We start from the raw sequence: 19,418 nt of genomic DNA, 5'->3' as shown, positions 1-19,418 counted from the left end.
CTCAAGCAGATATTCCATCCAGGGCCTGACAAAGTTTCAATTTTGATGAATTTGCATTTTCTGACAACAAAAATTGTCAGAAAGTTCCAACTACCTCTATTTGCAAGAGGGATGGGCAAACTGGATCAGATAAAACAAATGGCTCTCACCTTCACTCTCAAACTCTGTGTGCTTCTGCTGATCTTGGTTTTGTCCTAAAACAGAAGTATAAATAAGGAAATACCATGTTCCTAGGATATTTCTGACTCAGCTATAGCCAGAAAGAAACAACAATCCTATGGGATCAGGCATTCTCATGGGATATTATCCAGCCCAAATTCCAGGCAGTTGAGCTGTGTACAACATTCTATGTCAGCTCTTAGATACTCTGGTGTGACTGAACTAGGCCTCAAATATTGAGATGTGTACATAATAGCGATAGAGAAAGTTCTAGATTTTGTTGGGAGTAAAAGTTGGCAATCTGAGTCACAAGTGCACCCAATTTAGGCTTAATCAATTTTTACCTTTATTTATGCAATTTCAGAGAGAGTTATTTTGACTTACAGTGCCTGAGCATACATTTATGCCAGACAATTATAAATGCAATTGATAAAGGGCCTGAGTTACCACATTTCAGGGCACTGGGAAATCCTCCAATATTTCCTGATGGTTGTCATCTCCCCTGATCTGTTGGTGTAGTCCTTCTGTCCCGTCCTTCAGTTTCTGGTCCGGTGTTTCTCCAATTTAGGCCTATGTTCACTTAGGTCTTGTATACATTTCTACATTACTGATTAAGTAATCTTTATCAAATTGGCTCTTAACACATCAACCCTTTGAATTATAGGTTACCCACACATTATGCATGTGCAAGCTTCAGTTACCCAACTTCTGCATTTTTTCTGCTCGTTTTGCAGTTTCGGTGTCATGGTATTTTTTGTGTCACCTTGCCCTAGGTCTCCCAGTAAAAAAGACTTCTTGGTGTTACAGCTTTTTGTGTTTTAACCCCAAAACTTCCAGCAGAGCATTGTCTTGTCAGCAATATCATCATTTTAAATAGATTAGCAATTCTATGTAAAAGAAGAATTGGCAAAACCACATTTATGCTGGCAAGGCCTTGGCCTAAGTGTTATTTCAGCTGTACTCTTTCACTGTCCATAATTACAAATAGTTAAAAAAAATCTATCAAAGCTCTTCATCTAACCATTAGAAATTCTTCATTTTATATTTCAGTGTTATAAGTCAGTATATTATTCCCCTTCTACCCTTTAATCTGTTAGAAGGGAGGGAATTATGGAAAACATGATAATTCTTTAATGTCAACATTTCTTATCTTCTTTAAACAGATGGGTTTTCCATTCAAAGTCCAGTTTTGTTTGTGAATCATTATAAAAAAAACTTGGTTGGAAATTTTCCTGTGAATGCGTTTTTTAGGGCTTTCTCAATTTTAGCACCTCAATATTTAGTTGATTTTTAGTTGATTTTAATGGAAACCCAACAGCCTGGTTGAGCCCCTCATGAAGTAACATGCAGAACCCTATCCAGTATATCTCGCGCTTATGACTGGGTCCTCGTACAGCTACATCCCCACAACACACACTCCTTAGCCCTGCCTCCTGCCTGCAACTGAAGTTGTGAGAAACTTTCTTCTCCTCTCACATACATTTGATTCTCTGTTGCCTCCAGTAACCCCAGTACGTGAACTTGAAGCTAGGAAAGCCAGAGAACAATTGTCCAAGCCCAGAGCAGGGTCTCAGTTCTCCATCTCTAGAATGGGGATAATAGTAAATCCCTACTGAATGGGGAGTGGGGTAGTATCCCTTCAAATAGTTTGGGGGCCCTCTACTGGGCTTTCCTGTCTCTATTTGCAGAAGCTACCAGAACCCCACAGAGTAGCAGTTTATATATGTAGCCAGGTCTTATATGTTTGTGTATTAGAGAATATGGTTAGTTGGAACCCAGCCATTTAGTCCATTTAGTTTCCTCATATTCTTAATGTTATGTAAAGAGCAAAGATATAACACTATCTCACAGGGATATTGTAAAGAGAAGTACAGCAAAAACTGAGGTGCTTAGATATCATGGTAATTGGAGAGCTTAATCTCTGCCACAGCCTGCTGGCACTAGAGTCTGACAAGACTGTAGACAGTGAATCAGGGATAGTGCACTGGTTCATGAGATGGGTGTGTACTTTTGGGGCCTGATCAAGCTACCACTGAAGTCAATAGACAGTCTATCAGAGACCTCAGTGGGAGTTGAATCAGGCTCCACATGTGGGGTTCCAGTACCCACACAGGGAGCATAAATTTAAGGCAACTGCTTCTATGTTGTGCTCTTGCAACCTTCTACACTTTTGTGTACACATATGTGGACTCTTAGATATCAATGAAGACACACATTTTTAAGTGCCAGAACATTTCTTGGGACCTTATTTAGGAAAGTTATGAATCAAACCAATTGCAACTACTGGCATTGTTTGCTTAAGAAATGAGACTATCTGATGACAATATGCCATTGTCAACACTACAGAGATTTAAGGGAAAGCTTTTTAAAAAGAATATGGAAACAATTATCCTGTCCATGAATATAAAAAAAACCTTTGTATTATGCCAAACAATATAAACAAGTCACAGTTGAAAAAATGAAAATAGCGTGTGACTGTTAGAATAGTCTCAAAGGTTTTGATAACCGCAAAGGTTTTGATTACCTGTGAAATAGTTATCCAGAGCTCTTAGCAGATATAGTGGCTGGCTAAAATTGCAGAAAGAAGCACTGTATATTCAAGAATGTTCAATTCCTTCTGCATTTCTCGAGTGTATTTCTGCTAATTGCACAAATAAAGAACAGATGGAGCATGGCACCTCTTATTTATTCTGTAATGTGTTTTCTGCAAGACAGACTTTTCATAATAAAAATAGCTTTATAACTTTAATGTAAAGGAAACTAAAAAGCATATAAATAAAGTGCAACTTTAAAATGAGGAGTGCTTAGAAAAAGGCCTTCATCACTAAATGGATTTGCAAGTTATTGTTTGTATAAACTTAGCAATGGGGACTTGTGTTTTCATGTTGCTGGGAAGGATCAGGCACAAATCCAAATTGATCCTTGTAGAGGATCTCCAAGCTTTCACCTTTAATTCAGACTTGGCCATCTTTCCTTGGCTGGAACTAGACATCCTTCCTCTTGATGAGCTAAGATGTACCCAGCCTGCTCAAGGGTTACAGGGGAAGTTGACTTGAATGTGGGATGGCAAATCCCTTCCCCATACCACATGCCTGAACCCTGTTAAGCAGCCAGGTGTGCTACAAATGTGTAGTAAAAAATATGAGATTGTCTGGGATTTTGATAATGCTGTTCAATAATCTTCCCTTTGTGTCACTCTGCCATTTCCAGACTGGGTATAAGATCACATCTTTTTCTGGGGTAGATGAAAAATACATTAACCAAGCAGCGTATTAAACATTGTGGATTTGCCAGCTACCCCATTTTTTATAATTAAGTATGGTATGAAATACTATTGGATAACCCCTGGCATAGAGAGCAAATCACTAAACTCTTAGATATTCATTATTTTACCTATTTTCAAAATTCAATTATTCTGTTCATGAAAGCAGATGTAAAGCGTCCTGTTGTGTGTTCCGTTGTGCCAAATAATAATAGTGAAAAGTTTTAAAAATGACACTTGTTCACTTTATCAACTGCATCTTCTTTTCAGACAGTTTATGACCAGTGGTTTATTACCCTCTTCAACATTGTCTATACTTCACTACCTGTACTAGGTATGGGTTTGTTCGACCAGGTACAATTTTATCTTATTTATAGCATGTCTTAAATATCTAAAATGGAAGCAGTAAATGCTGTTGATAGCATCGTTAACAAGTCAGTTTTAAATACAAATAATGTATAATTAAATCACCCTTATTTATCTGCCCCTCAGGTTATTCTAATTTATGCTGGGAACCAGCCCCCAAATGGCCCCAGGATCAGGCAGTAGTCCTTTAAGAAGCTGGCTGTGGGCTCATGATTCTTTGACTGGTTTTGCACAAGCCTAAACCTTAGCCTCAGCAATAGACTGTTCACCCATCCGGCAATTGCTGGAGAGCACTGTGTTCTGTCTACAACCCTTCCCTGCCCCTGTTGGTCCCTATACCAAGATCGGGAAGTGAGGACATAGCATAGAAGCCAAATATGCTGGCTGAATGTTTATTGGAGACTCCCCCATGTCAGTGGATACCCCATCATGGCAGATATGGCCTTATTCCATCTCCTTTGCAGCGTTAGTGGGACAGAGTAGGAGAGAGAAACTTCTTCCCTAGCTCTAAGCACACTTCAGTTCTGAGAAGGTACTGTAGTTAAGGGAAATTCCTCCTGCCCTTTATTAAAGGCACAGACATTTTACTCACTCTGTGTCATATAAACTTTAATATTTTCTGACACTATTAAAGTAACACGTTATCCAAATGGATTTGTTACAGGATGTGAATGAGCAGAATAGCATGGATTATGCAAAACTCTATGAACCTGGGCAACTAAATCTACTCTTCAATAAACGCAAATTTTTCATCTGCGTAGCACATGGAATCTACACCTCTTTTGCCCTTTTCTTCATCCCTTATGGAGCATTTTATAACACAGCTGGTGAAGATGGAAAACATATTGCTGACTACCAGTCTTTTGCTGTCACAGTTGCAACATCTTTAGTTATTGTAGTCAGTGTTCAGGTAAAAAATAAAAATTTGTGTTCAGTGTTGAGTTTTTTCAGTATTTTTTTTTTTCATTTCTAAATACAGAAATTCCTGTTAAAAGTGACACCTACACTTGAAGTTGTAGGGGGATTGAGACACTTTCTAAAATTCACATATAAATACTTAATGATCTAAACTAGGGTGTTCCTTCTCTTAGAAACAGCTTCATCATCTCAATATGTTTTTCAGAGTTTAGGGTAAAGAGCAGAGTAATCAAAAATTTATCTGAGAATACTGACTCCATTGAGGCCTTAAACAATTTGAGAGAGTCTGGATGGTAATAAACATATTTGTCAGAGTCAGTTCACCATAATAGTTTTCTGGGAGGTAAAACCATTCCCTTTTGTGAGTTATTTTAATGCTGACTGCAAAGGATTGTAATGGATAAATCCCAAGCATGACTGGGTGGTGAACGAGTTAAAGTTTTCCCCTGGAATTAAGAAAGAGAACCTGTCCCACTATGTCTTGTTTTACTTGTCTCGCATGAAGATATTGACCTCTAGGAAAGTCTCCCAGGAGAACAGGGGCGTGATGAGCAAATTAAGAAATAAAAGAGAGAGGGGATTAGAGTGGTGGCTTTGGGAACAACTGACCTACCAATAAGAAGTAGCCACGTTGGCCAAACTTGATTGATCCACCAGGCAGAAGGAAATAATTTAGATTCTGGAACTGAATATTTACTAGGTTGCTCTCTTCCTGTCAGCCTTTGTGTCCTTGCTCTGGACATGGGGGCAGGGGAGAAGAGGGAGGGCTGAGAAACATTTAGTTAAATACCTTGCCAGAGTGCTATACTGTGTTTTTCTTTAGATATGGAGTCACCTTGTGTTATGGTGGGACTGAGCAGCTGCTCACACTGACATAATAAGCAGGCAATATATTATTTGTAGTTGATAGCTATAATTTTCACAAATTACTCAAGAATTCAGAATGTGCTTTTGATAAGGAAGCATGTAGTGAATGTATGTAGTGGTTACATGATTAAGCTTTGGGATGCCATAAATCAAGATAAGGTCAGGATTCAGTTTAAGTGGTATGTTCATTAAATAACGCAAGAAGCTTGACAGAATTCATATTTCTTGGATAATGTAACGGAAAGCGGATTTCAGAATGATCTGTCATTGCAGAGCAGAATTGTATTTATATAGTATAGCACCTTCCTTCTTAGAATCTCAAAGCAATTTACTAATATTATTGACTTGAGCCTGACAATACAGCTGTGGTACTAACCGCATTTTACAGAGAGGGAATCTGGGACCCAGAGCAACAAAGTGATTTGCACAAGGCCACCCAGGGAAGTGCATCCGATGAAATTGCATCCGATGAAGTGAGCTGTAGCTCACGAAAGCTTATGCTCAAATAAATTTGTTAGTCTCTAAGGTGCCACAAGTACTCCTTTTCTTTTTTCCAGGGAAGTGTGTGGCAGATCCTGCAGTACCACCCAGGTCTTGCGGCTCCTATTTCTTTGAATTAACCACAAAACCATTCTTTCTGCCTTTTCATGTTTTGTTCCTAAATATTATAAAGCTTTCTGAAAAGAGCTTTCACATTTTAGGCCTGAATCTAATGTCACTTGTGCTGGCATAGATTACTACATGTATTATAAAATCTACCATTGTGTATATGGAGTAAAGGGGTGGTAATACTTTTATTGATATTAGAGCTCTGCAGAGCTCAGTGGTTTTGGTATACAGGGATTCGTGTAAAGTATTTTTTTCAGTACTGATTCATGTGTTTTCTATCCCCTGAGTTTTGGGTTGAATTTGTGGTACCCTTGAATTCCAAATCTCATAGGAAATTCAAACAAAACTGATGAGGTTTGTGTGGTTTCCACAGACTGTTGAATTGGTCCAGGATTCTGTGAAAGGGTGAAGAACCTCCACAAACCTTTTGTCAAATCTAGAGTGATTCTTATTTATGATGAAATGCCAATCCAGATGGGTTTTATATGGTTTGGGGTTTCATAATGAGAATTTTACTCACTTCTGTTACATGCAAAACAGAGTCCTGAAGTGAGCTACATAATAGCATATAGTTAATGTTATTTGCATCTTGGTTCCTAAATTTACTTTTTATTGTTTGGAAGATACAAAACTTGCTTCCCTGACTTGAATAAACTAAAAACTTGCACCCCAATTTGAATATACATAAACTCAGACATAAGTATTAATCTGTTTTTAAGAACAATTCATTTGAAAGTTAAACTGAATTCCTAAAAACTATGCGTGCATGGGGGAGGAGATAGAATATGTTGTCCGCTACAGTTTTGGTGCATTTTTCAATTAAATCTTTAATTCAGTTTTTTTGAAAAAGAGAACATGTGATGGGAAAAACTAAAAAGTACCAAACAGATCCAGAACACTGTATTAACATTTTAAAAAAATCCCAAATCCCTTCTCTGTTTAGATACATAACACTCCACTCAATAAGATATGTAGTATATTTTCTAAACTCTTGAAGAATCTTGGTATAATATATTTTGTCTTATTTTATTTGCAGATAGTCTTGGATACCAGTTATTGGACTGCCATCAATCGTTTTTTCATCTTGGGTAGTATAGCTGTGTATTTTGCTATTTTATTTGCAATGCACAGTGATGGGATTTTTGTTATATTCCCAAACCACTTTCCTTTTGTAGGTGAGTCTATTACCTGGTATGAGATTATACAGGCAATATTTATGCAATTTGCCACAATCTATATAGAGTGAGATCTCATAAGTATATAGAAGAATGGCAGATATGGAAGGGAAACTTTGTTCAAGTAATGTTAATGCTTTTCAAGTTTACAAAAGCATCCTAGCTGTATTGAGAGACCTTTACAGAATAAGTAAATTAGTGAAGTGAAATTTACATTTTGAAGAGTTTTTTTCTTTCTTGCCTGCTCAGAGCACTGGCCAGAACCCCCACCATCCCAGGATCAATTGTTTTAGTCCACAGGATACCATTAGCAAACTCACCAGTACAAACTTGGCAGATTTGCTAAATGGTCAACTGGAAATCTAGTCAATCTTGGGCTGAATAATGCCACTGTGACCTGTCTATAGTGTAGGTTGGACCGTTTTGCTGTGACAGTCCACACAGAGCACCTGAGTGTGATTTGAAAGGGAAATGAAGTAGTATTAAATAAATGAAAATAATTAACTAGATGGGTTGAAAATGTGCATATTTCTTAATGAAAATGTTGGTTAAATGTCTGTTGGATGGCTCAGGTGACAAGCAACTGGATATGGCTCCTTTGTTCTTTAGGACACAGCTTTTAATGTGGCTTTAGCGGTTTAAAGCCAATTGATACCATTTGATGATGCTTCAAAATTAGGGCCTAATACAGAGTAGATACTTTAAACATAACCCTCTCATGAATCATATGTGAAAGAAGAATAAGCTGGTCAGAGTATTGGTCTAAAGAGAAGAGATTGTCATCTGGCCATTTGAACAGAAACCAAACAATTTAACAGTTCAAAAACAGATGAGGAATCTGGTATGAAGAAAAAAAAATAGCAGTGCCACCAGCGTCTTCTTATGCTACTCTTGTGTTCATCAGTGCAGCCACTAACTTAAATTCTCCTTTGGAATCCATCGTGCATTTTTGGATTATGTGAAATTTTAGATGTTGCCAAATAATTTTGTAATTTCAGCAGTAACCATTTGTATCTCTAGAAAAATTCAAGCATTTTTGTAACAGAAACATATGTTAACATAAAGAAAATATAATTTAATATGTCTCACAACTGCACACTATTAACAACAGCCTTGTACTCCTAACAAATATGTTTCATTTTTTTGTGTTAATAGGAAATTCCCGTAATTCCCTGGGCCAGATAAGTGTTTGGCTTGTCATCCTCTTGACTACTGTGATTTCAGTCATGCCTGTAATAACATTCCGATTTTTGAAGGAAGATTTAAATCCAACGCAAACTGATCAGGTATGACTTAATTCTATAATGTGAGAGTTTTTCTTTATTATTACATCCCCCATATAAAGGGAACTACATTTTTTCCAAACAGACAGAATTTATAGTTCTTACATAACTACTGGTGGAAAATATACCATTAGTTCTCTCAAAGCATCACCTTCGACTCTATACAGTTTGGCATGTGCAAGAAGTGAAAAATAATACTTAATTCATAATAAACCTTTAGGTCAGCATTTTTTTTAAACTTTTTAATTGTAAATTTAAAAGAAGTTAAAACACACAAGCAAAGGGCAATGTTGTGCCAATATTTTTTAAACAAACTAATTTATATGGGAGCTTCTGCATAATTACTGATAGCATAATATGTCCCAAGGTTTTACATTCCTAAGAGTGAATAATAAGTGATGTCCCATCCCAACAGTTGATTTTTTTAGTGGTTTATAGTTTGGGCCAAATGTTATTTACCTTACACATGTGAATAATCTCACTGACTTCAGAGGGATAGTTCACATAAACTGCTGGTTAACATTTATTAGAATAGAAATCCAGGTAACTCTAATCCATGCCAAACCTTAACAACAAATAGATAATTTTCTGCCACTCATTCACTATTCATAAAACACATGAAAAGTAAAGTTGTAAAGTATATTCCATCTACATGGTAATTTATCAAGCAATATAATAATCCTCATTGTATTCAAGTTATTGGGTATAAACTAGTGTAACAGAATGTCAGGTGAGGTCACAGTTCTACAACAATATATACTGTGAATTTATTTTCAAATTTGAAAAGGATTAATTATGGGTGAGGGGAAAGCAGTTGACAAAATGCTCCAAATGTTCTCTTTAATTCTCTGATTTCAGTGACATCAAGGTGGCAAATTAGCTTTTAATAGCACTTAGGTAGCATTTCACATCTTCAAAGTGCTGTTATGAACATTAACTAAAAACTCCTCACAACAGACATTTGAGTAGTATTATTCCTATTTTACAGATTTGAAAAAGAGACAGTGAGATTAAGTGATTTGTGCCAGGCCACAGAGAGTATCAGTGACAGCTAGTATTAGAACTCTTGCCTTCTAGGCGGGAGATCTTCACCCCACACTCTGGCCTCTATACTTCACTGGGCTGGAATGGCATAAAGGGGCCCTAAAAGCCCTGATTCAGCTGTGGAAGCAGTCCTTTGGTGCAAGCATTGGGGAAGACAGGCATAAAGCTGCTTTCCAAGGATCTCCTCATAAATTCTGGCATAGGAGGCAAGGCTGCAGCACTGCAGAAATTCCATGGAGTGCTACTGCCCATAGGGCAGCCCACGGAATAACTCAGACAGGCTCAAGGGCTGTTGCAGTTATGCCAGATGCCACAGGACTAGGAGTGTATGAAGGTGGGTTAAAGCCATTTTAGTCCCCAGTTTCTCCGGGCTGCAAGTTCTGTGCTGTGCCTCAAGAGTCATACCATGGAATCTTCCCCATGGCCTTGGCTCATCACGGTAGAACACAGTGCCTCTCTAACACTCCACTGATGGCTTCAGCACATGTGTTTACTTTGGAATCCACTGGAAACTCACCTGTGTTGTTGTTTTTTGTTTTTTCATTTTGTTTGTTTTTTCATTATAAAGGCCCCACCAATATAACTGAGATCTAAAAATTAGTCAGCATTTACAACACAAAAATAATTTCACATATCAATGGAAACTTTTCACCTCAGGTTCGGAAGTTGCAGAAGGTTAGAAGGAAGCAGAAACCATTACAGAACTACATGCGTCGGGTGTACAGAACTCAAGAAGATCTGCATATGCTTTTTCTCATCAAGAGGGCTTTGGGAAACTTATAACATCTGGAAAGAATATGTGAGTCAATAATTTACATCAAACATCAGAGTTAGCTAGGACCATGCATAATAGTATCAGTTGGATTGAGAATTTATGTAAGAAAACAGCAGAAACAGTGAACAGCTTCAGTAGTGATAGAACTGTGAGTCAAAGAAGAAAACAAAAGTTTATTTTAAAAAACTGTGGCCATACCTTTGCACTGTTTGCCACTTTATAAACATTAAGCATGAAATTTCCACCTGTACTGAGTATAGACACTATAGCGGAAGTGTCTAACCCACAATATTTTACAGCAGGTTCAAGAATGTTGTCAACACACAATATTTTCAAAGGGATCTCTTAGTTTTTTTTCTTTTTTTCTGAAAGACAATGTGTGCAGCTGCCTCAAGAGGTTGGACTATCCATGAGAATATCGATAAGAAATTTCCCTCCAAGTTAAGGGAAAATGCAATTTTCAAATATTTGAATTAGTCATATATTCCAGTATAATTATTTCATACTGCTTGTACTTATTTAAATAATGTAAAAGTTTCAAAGTCAAATGATTTCAGGGTGTATATTTTTAAATATTTGAAATTAAGTTTTTAAATTGTTTATAAATTGAAACAAAAAATAAAATACTGTGTAATATATACAATATCTGTCAATATGTGTAGTGTGTTTCTGTTGTTTGCATTCACTTCTATTTTATTTGCTGTTTACTAATTACATGCATAATTTGAAATTACGGCATAACTCTTTCCTGCTGAAAGAGTTAATTCCTGCTCAAATATAATGGACCCGATTCACTTGTCTGCTCTGATGTAAATTAGAAATTACTTTAGAGAATTTAATACAATTATAAAAGCATAAATCGGAAGAGAATCAGCTCCAACTTTTCTTTTGTTGTCTTGAGCACCTTGAAAGTTTTACTCTGACTGTTGAAAAGAGAAATGCCTGTAAGGAAGGGGCTTTATCAGATTCTGTGTGGAATCTAGGAAACCTGCTTTACAATTCTATTTATAGAGATTTCACAAAACCCTGTACTTTTCAGTGTAAGTCACTGTAAAAATATAGCAGAAGTCTAGCTTAATTTTAAAAATGATTGATATGCCCTTATATTACTTTGCACTTTAGCTACCTAATGATGGAAATTGGGATTTGGGGGACTGTAAGAATTTTATATTGTAGCTGTTGAGACCATATATTATCAGGATTGTAAAAATTCCAGTTCTGGATTTTGAACACTCAATTTTTTTGGTGGTATATCCAGGATTTTGGTCGGGCTCCATCCATGATACACATGTATCAATAGCTAGTCCCAGCTAATCCCAGTCCGCAGTTTAAATAATTTATAGAAGAGAGGAAAGGAATTCATGGAGGATTGAAGATTGTAAGCAGAGAATTCTCTTTTATATTGTTAAGCTTCAGTATGTTGAGAGAGAAGATTTTTAATGCTATTTAATACAGCTAAATGGTGGCTGAAGTCATTGAGAAAAAAACTGCATTTGGCTTTTAGAAGAAACTGTACTATAGTTTGTATAGGCTTATGTTTAAAATATACCTTCACCAACTGACCCAGTGTGATGTCACCAAAGGTAACCTAAATTTTAGTATTGCAAATTCTAATTAACAAAAAATAAAGATTTGAAGATTAAAAGGTTTTACATATGTCTTATATATTTTATTTTTCTTTGGGTTTGTACATGATTATTTTGGGTAGAAGTAATATATAATCATGTTGAGCATTAATTTCCCAATCTGGCACAAAATATCCATAAATGTGCAGCACTTCAGTGTGTTTGTTCCAGCACAGAGAAATCATTCTGTCAAAGTCTGTACTAATTTATATCCTATGTAATTCTGTTTAAACTAAAGGGATTGCATGCAGTATAAATTACCACAGAATTTGGCATACTCTCCTTTGCAAGCTATCAGGCCCAAAATTTTAATGAAATGACTTGGAACAATCCAAATTCTGAACAATCCAAATGCTTAAGCCTGCAAATAATAAAAGAACATAATAAATGAGGTCTTAATATTGCTTATATGTAGATCAATAACTGCCTTGTTTAGGTCCTATAAAGGAAAAAAGAGCATTTCCAAATTTCAAATGTTTTGTAAAATAAATGTTCATGACCTATAGGTTTAGTGGTATGAGGTACAAATTATTTTTAAATTGTACTTATAATTAATTGACAATTACACAAAAGAATAGACCATGGAGAATAGAAAGATGTTGAAATGCTGGCAACTATTTGGTACTTGTATTGCATTAGCAAAACATGTTCTTAACAAAGTTGATGAAAAATAGTATCATTCTGTAGTTTCTAAAGAAAAATAAGTTTCAGTGTTAAACTTTGCAGTTTTAAGACCAGTTGGATTTTACTGTTTTAGGAATGTTTATTAAGTACTTGTCAGGTAAATCTGTTAGTAATGGCTTTAGTCAACCAATCAATGTGCCCAGTTAAACAAGAGGTATCTATCAGGAGGATACTCCAAAAGTGCTTTAAGAGACAACTCCCTATGGGAACCCAAAACTGTATTTATTTGACAGGACAGTTGACCGATTTCATCCATGACAACTCCAAGCACTTGAACAGAATTATATACCCAATTATACCAGACCGCATTTGGCCTGATACATTTTTGTGTTAGATTCCTTAAAAGGTATATCTTAGGTAATGAGAAATATTTAAAGCTGTGTAAGTGTGTAAATTTCATTCCAAATTGTCTGAACTCTCTTGTAATAGAAAACATTTTTGAATTTTTGTGTATTGTTTCGTTACTTATTTAAATCATGTATATCCTCAATATTTTTTACAAATATACTATTTATAAGTATTAATAATATATTTGGTTTGTATTTTATGCCTTTGTGAAAATGTTGTGATTAGCTGATTAGATCATATCAAAGCACATTACCAGCTGCTTTTAGTCTATGGTGATGAATACTATAGAAATGCTGTTAAAAATTAAATAAGTGCATTCTAGTAGATGGAAGATGCTCATTTTCTAATGAAAGAAAAAAAGGTCTGATTTTTGTCAGTAATATTGAGTATCCTTGGTTCCCATCAAAATCAATGGGAACTGTGGGCAACCTGCACATTTGAAAACCAGGCCGAAGTTTGGATGCAGCTCTTCAAGGTTACAGATGATACTTTTTCAACCTTTTGGAATTTCTCAGGCAGCCACCCAAAATACAAGTTGCTCTTCTTCCAAAATGTATGTACAAAGTTGTTATATTAGATATGTTTCAGAGAGCTTTTTCACTTACATTAGCTTTTGTTATATTTAACAGTGGGCTTCTTAGTGCCTTATCTACCTTCAAAGCAAACAATTAATAGGACTCCCCTCCTCAATGGACAGGAAGTATAGCTATCCCTCTATCACCCACCAGAATCCATAAACTAAGGTCAAGCAAATACGTGGTAAGGAACATGAACCTTGCACTGAAGGTCAGCAAACTTGCACTCTAATAATCACCTAAGTTCCACAACTGAGAGGCTTTCCGCCTCTGTTATCAAGTGCAAAACTGGGCACTGTCAACCAGAATGCCTCAGCTAATCTTAGTCATGATCACAATGCACAGAGAGAGGGGGAGAGAGGGGCATTCTCTCAGCTTGGATCCAAACCCACTGTTAGAAATTATTTGACTCATTTTTCCATATGCCCTCCCTGAAGTCTATTAAAGTAATTGAAAAAAATAAACTTTCACCTGAGTCAATTTTGTCTTTAAAAAAAGTTTGCTGAAGTGGGACCCTAACGCATCTAAGTTACTCTTTTGAAGCATGAATGTAGTTGATATTGGGTCCACTATTGTCTGAGGAGATAGATCAGTCTGCTGGAAAAGGCCAAACCAACCTCTCCTAAGACCTCGTATAGGGTAGAGAGTAGCAAAGGAGCTTGAAGAGATGGAAAGGATGTTGTCTCCCACACACCACAGTTCTCAATCCTGGATCTGACTCTCTACCCTCCTGGGGCTAGGTATCCCCTCTGAATCCTTCCCACACTATCAAACATTGCTTATGGCACAAACAAGCCTCTGCCATCCCTGACTGTAACGCTGTTTGCCAGAATAGCTACCTTATTATGTTTCTGTAATTTAATTTTTTTATAAGGATAGATTGTTGTCTTATCACTCAAGCCCCAATCTGGAGGACCAGTGGACTGCCTTTCATCTGGTACTACCCTTTGACCTGTTCAGTTCAGATGGCCAGACTGGTAGTTAAAACTCCTGCTGCAATAGTGCTTGGCGTCACTGGAACACCCAAGCCTTCCCATTGTGTCAAGGTGCAGTCTCCAGGGATGTATCCCATAGTCTGGAAGAACTCATTTCCCCAGGCTTGTGAGACTGTCTGCTTGAAGAAGCAGAAGAACGTATTTTCCTCTATACCCCATGGTATCCCTAGTCACCGAGACAGATGCGGGGGGGGGGGGGGGGGAGAGGAGGACCTCTTGCCCCTACTTGTTAGAATTTTTCCTATTCCTTTTTTCTCTTGGTTGCATTTTTGTGTTTGCGGTTAGATGAAGAGAATCATATCTCTGACATTGGAGACTTTTAAGAGCCGGTTAGACAAACTCCTGTCAGGAATGATTTGGATAATACTTAGTCCTGCCTTGAGTGCAGGGGACTGGACTACATGACCTCTCGAGGTCCCGTCCAGTGCTACATTCTAGGAGTCTATCATTAAATCACCTCCTCCTCTCCCTTAAGGGTCTCTGGAATAGACTTCATGGAGAAGGATGTGTCAGTGAGCTGGGGAATAATCTATTTCCTTACTCATGGTCAGATGTTGAAACTAACTTTCATGTAATCTCACTTGTCTTGTACATGCTTTTAAGAACATTATCTTGCCATCATCCCAATCAGAAAGCATATATTGTAGTTGTGTTTTATAGTAAGATACAGTACAAAAGCCAAATTATATAAATATTTTATCTAAATTGTGTTTTATGTGCCTCATGTAGCATGGAAAGTGTGGTGTTAATGTGGAATTAGAGAGGAGCCCAAATGGAACGCTTTCCAACTATAGGTAAGTTCTGATCCAGATCTGAATGTTGCAGTTCTGGTTCATTTCTGCAGGAAATTGTAGTTAGATTGTTGAGTACTGCTATGTGAATGTCATGAATAATGGCCCTAGATAGCATGCTAGATGGTTTACCACATTAATGAAGCCTAGAAGAGTCCTAGATGCCATAATGTTGCTCTGATAAGTCAACATATACAGTATACGTCAATATATATACTGGGATCAGGATTTCCCCTATATCCTACGACAGCATTCATTAGGTTGGATGATCAAGACTCCACTAACTGCACCACTATAATATATAATTATAATGGGTATGTAGAGAGCTGAAGAGTGTTGTGGTTTTTAAACAATATTGACTTTGGAAGGAATGAAAATATTTCAAGAAAGAGAGATCCTGTAGAGAATACAACCTCAGAAATAATTGCATATATTAGATGAGATGATAAAAGTATACAAGAGACTGATTATAATACCAATGTGTTAATTTCTTATTAAATACTTTTTGTTATTCTTGGAATTACCTGCATAGTAATTTTAAATTTAAAATCCAACTGTTTATTAATGGTTCCACCGGGCTGTTACTAATTAAACTAGGCATTAATAACATAATACAAATAGCCTGATATAATTAAATATGCCTACTAATTACAATTTTTGAGATCAGTCTGTCATTCAGTAATTCTCATTTTTTTTAAAAATTGCTATTCAGTCCTGAGAGTGATGGGAGGGAAAGTGGGAGTAAACATTTTACATATAACAGGTGTAACGAAATCCCTGTAGAGAATTCTGCATTTTCATCTTGTGGGATGGTTCCAAATCAAATATCTGAATGGCATTTTCTTTCCAACAAAGAATATTTCTCAGTATCCATCCATTCTTTTGGTATATTAAATCCTGTATTTTGTCATAATTAGGTAAGATGTATTATTTTCATTCAAGGGAGACCAAAAGATGCACTGGATAAAATGCAGCGATGCCCTAATGAACAATCTTTGTCCTTCAGTCACTCATAAATATAGCACAGTATTTGTACCTTTGCAATCTGATTGCTCACAGCCATCAGGAAGAATATGCCTCATGTTCCCTTCCTTTATATGGCAGAGATTTTGTTTTCTAATTCACTGCCTTAAATGTTGTATCTTCTAGAGTGGAGATGCTAAACGTCAGCATGTTGGACATATTATTTCAGATAAATAATATTTATCAATCTGTTTTGGATTTGGGGCCTGCACTGCAATGCTATAGTCCTTATCGATATGAAATAAATACCCTAAAGGAGCTCTAAAACTCATAAAAACTCTAAAACCTCATAACAGTAAAAAGACTTAATCTTTACACCTTACTGCCTGCCTGAAAGACTGTAAATCTACAATTTTCAGCTTCTCAACATGTTTTTAAGAGTTTAAAACCTTTTACAACACCACAATCGTCATTTCCAACATAATCGCTCTACTGCCAACAAGATTTATTTTTGTATCCAGCAACTGTAGTGTAGTGACTGTATTCTTCATCCAAAGCTCCGTACTGGGAGTCAGACTCCTTTATTAGTCCGTCTCTTACTCAAGATGTCTAATAAAAGCACTGTTCCGTTTTTAACTTCTAGAGATTAAATGACAGTCAATAATCTCTCCATAATAATCTCTTTTGCCAATCTCTAGTAACTGGTGCTAATCCCGTCTCAAAGTTCAGACACAAAGAAGATGGGGATAGGTTATTTATCTGCCAGTAAGGGAGTCAAAGATAGTGATGTATTCATGGCCTAATCCCATACAGATCATAATCTAAATTCCTTCTGGGATTTTTGAAGTCTGGTTAAACTTCATGCTCTAGTGCTTCTGTTGTCCACATTTCAGAAGACATAAATAACGACCCAGATAAGTAACTTTGAGGAAATACATGCTTGTAAATTGCATTAAATCAAAAATGAAAATCAAGTCCTGGCGCTGAGACTCGAGCTCTCAGTTAAAGTGCTGGGTCATGTTGTTTTGAATATTAGACTACATATTTAACTGATCAGGTTGTGTACATCTGTTATGGTATTTAATTGGATTCCAACTACTGGGGCTGTGTATAGACTTTCTGTAGAAAGTCACGGCTGTAGAATGTGACACATACTGACAAGGGGCTTATATATTTGTTACTGTTTTCATTCAGTGATAGGTTTATTTATTTATTTATTATTTTCAATTTTAAAACAGCTTTTTTAACCCTAGCTGCTGTATGAAATAAAAATTAAAATTGCGTTCATAAAAGAAGACCTCAGTAACAAATGTCCCTTGCCACCCAAAGCAGCTAGGTAGGATTGATGAAAGGCCAGCAAAGTTTCAGACTCCAGAAAGAGAAATACATCTACTGCACCTCAATCCACCACCAAAGCCAGCAATCTCAAAATACTCAGAAAGGAGATGTTTTACTGCGTTCCCTGACCGACTCTGGTCTCTGTCAGGCTAAGGTGAGGTAGTGACGTCTAGATGATTTAGAACCCTGTGGAACATGCTTTGCTAGAAGCCTCCTCTTTTTTTTTCTTAACGTGACAGTGTGATGGTTAGGAAGAGCTTGCCACTGAATTCCAAGATGGTCTCCAAATGCAGTAGCAAGAACTGGCTAATTAACAAATCTCAGTTTGAGAAACAGATTCTCAGTTAGTAGAATCTACCTCTCTTCCTTCGGATTTCACAATGCCACCCATCACCATAGTATCCAAGTGTCTTCTATGAAAAATCAATAGCAATAGAGAGTGTCTAGTGGATTTAATGGAGTTTCTAGCACTTCTCCCTTTTGAGGATAAAAAGTTTGCCTGGGGTAGGAATTTGGGGTTTTATATATTTAAAAAAAATTAAGTTCCTCTTTTTTCATCTCCTCAAGGGGTTTATTGGGTAGCAGGGGGTGTCAGTGAATGTCATTCTTCTGGTGGAGAGGCTTTGTCAAAGAGGAAGGTTTTGCACTTTTCTAAGGACCTCAGGGTGAGAGGCACCTCAGGAAGTGATGGTTCATAAACAACTCATCTGTCAGCTTACCAACCTTAGCAAAAAAAGCTGGGAGGCCACATTTAAGTCAGAGAGTGCAGTACGCAGGTAGTTCTATGGGACATTATTATTTATGCAGAAGGCCTGAGTTAATCACTAGTATGCTGTAAAACCAAACTATATTCTGCTGCTTGATACATCTATAATAAAATTGCTATCCTATGAGCAGAGCACATAACGGTGAGTTGTGTTCTGCCCTTTGATCTGTTACATTGTTTGAATCTAGCAATCTAAAAATTAGGCAGAGAAAGTTTTACGGCTTTCAGATTCATGTTGCTTACTTTGTACTGTTTACGGCAATGCAATAAGGTTTACTGTTTTATTAACGCAGTCACATAAAACATATACATTTAAATTAATGCAATATGGTAGCTTAAATAATTGTGAAGAAAAAATTATACTTAGTATTTGTAAAGTGATACATGTAAAATGCTAATAAAATGAGCCTTCCAATACCTTTCCATTTAACAGATGGGGAAGTTGAGATGTAGAAATTTTAGGGTCAGCATTTTCTAAAGTATCCACTGATTTGGTGTCTCAATTTATGATACCTTGGACCTGATTTTCAGAAGTGCTGGTTATCCAATTCCAGATGAAATCAATGGGACCTGCAGGTACCCATCATCCCTCACTGATTGCTAACTTGTGTCTTGTTTCCAATCTTCCATTTTGGGAAAGTTGCTGAGGAAGATTGTAGCATGCATATGGGGCAGAAACTCCAGTGGTGGCCTTCAGGCAACAGATGAGGATAAAATATCCATGCTGATTCTTTTAGCTCTATGAGCAGCTTTGGTACCACTGACCATGAGGTGGTTTTGACATGTATTGGACCTGTGTAGACCCCCACACTGTGAAAACCAAGAAGAAGTTAATTGATGGACCAATTGTCCCTCCAGCTGCAACTAAGGGAACA

General features: G+C 36.8%; 1 protein-coding gene across 11 annotated transcripts in view; it reads left to right on the top strand.

Annotated features, from left to right (window-relative positions):
* Positions 1–11,101, top strand: part of ATP8B4 (ATPase phospholipid transporting 8B4 (putative)) — a 172,811-nt gene extending 161,710 nt beyond the window's left edge. For 7 of the 11 annotated variants that reach the window (XM_043494635.1, XM_043494629.1, XM_043494630.1 and 4 more), the window contains 5 exons: positions 3,692–3,775; positions 4,452–4,697; positions 7,218–7,356; positions 8,512–8,642; positions 10,341–11,101. In XM_043494635.1, coding sequence (XP_043350570.1) covers positions 3,692–3,775; positions 4,452–4,697; positions 7,218–7,356; positions 8,512–8,642; positions 10,341–10,466 — 726 coding nt within the window. In that variant the 3' untranslated portion in view covers positions 10,467–11,101. Of the gene's footprint in view, positions 1–3,691; positions 3,776–4,451; positions 4,698–7,217; positions 7,357–8,511; positions 8,643–10,340 lie in introns of those variants that run through there. The other 4 variants (XM_043494636.1, XM_043494633.1, XM_043494634.1 and 1 more) reach the window with 2 other exon arrangements.
* The last annotated feature ends 8,317 nt before the right edge of the window (positions 11,102–19,418 follow it).

The sequence above is a fragment of the Dermochelys coriacea genome, chromosome 10 (assembly GCF_009764565.3).
Source record: "Dermochelys coriacea isolate rDerCor1 chromosome 10, rDerCor1.pri.v4, whole genome shotgun sequence".
NCBI classification, from domain to species: domain Eukaryota; kingdom Metazoa; phylum Chordata; order Testudines; family Dermochelyidae; genus Dermochelys; species Dermochelys coriacea.
The sequence above is the reverse complement of the archived record's forward strand: the minus strand, read 5'-3'. Positions and strand labels throughout refer to the sequence as shown.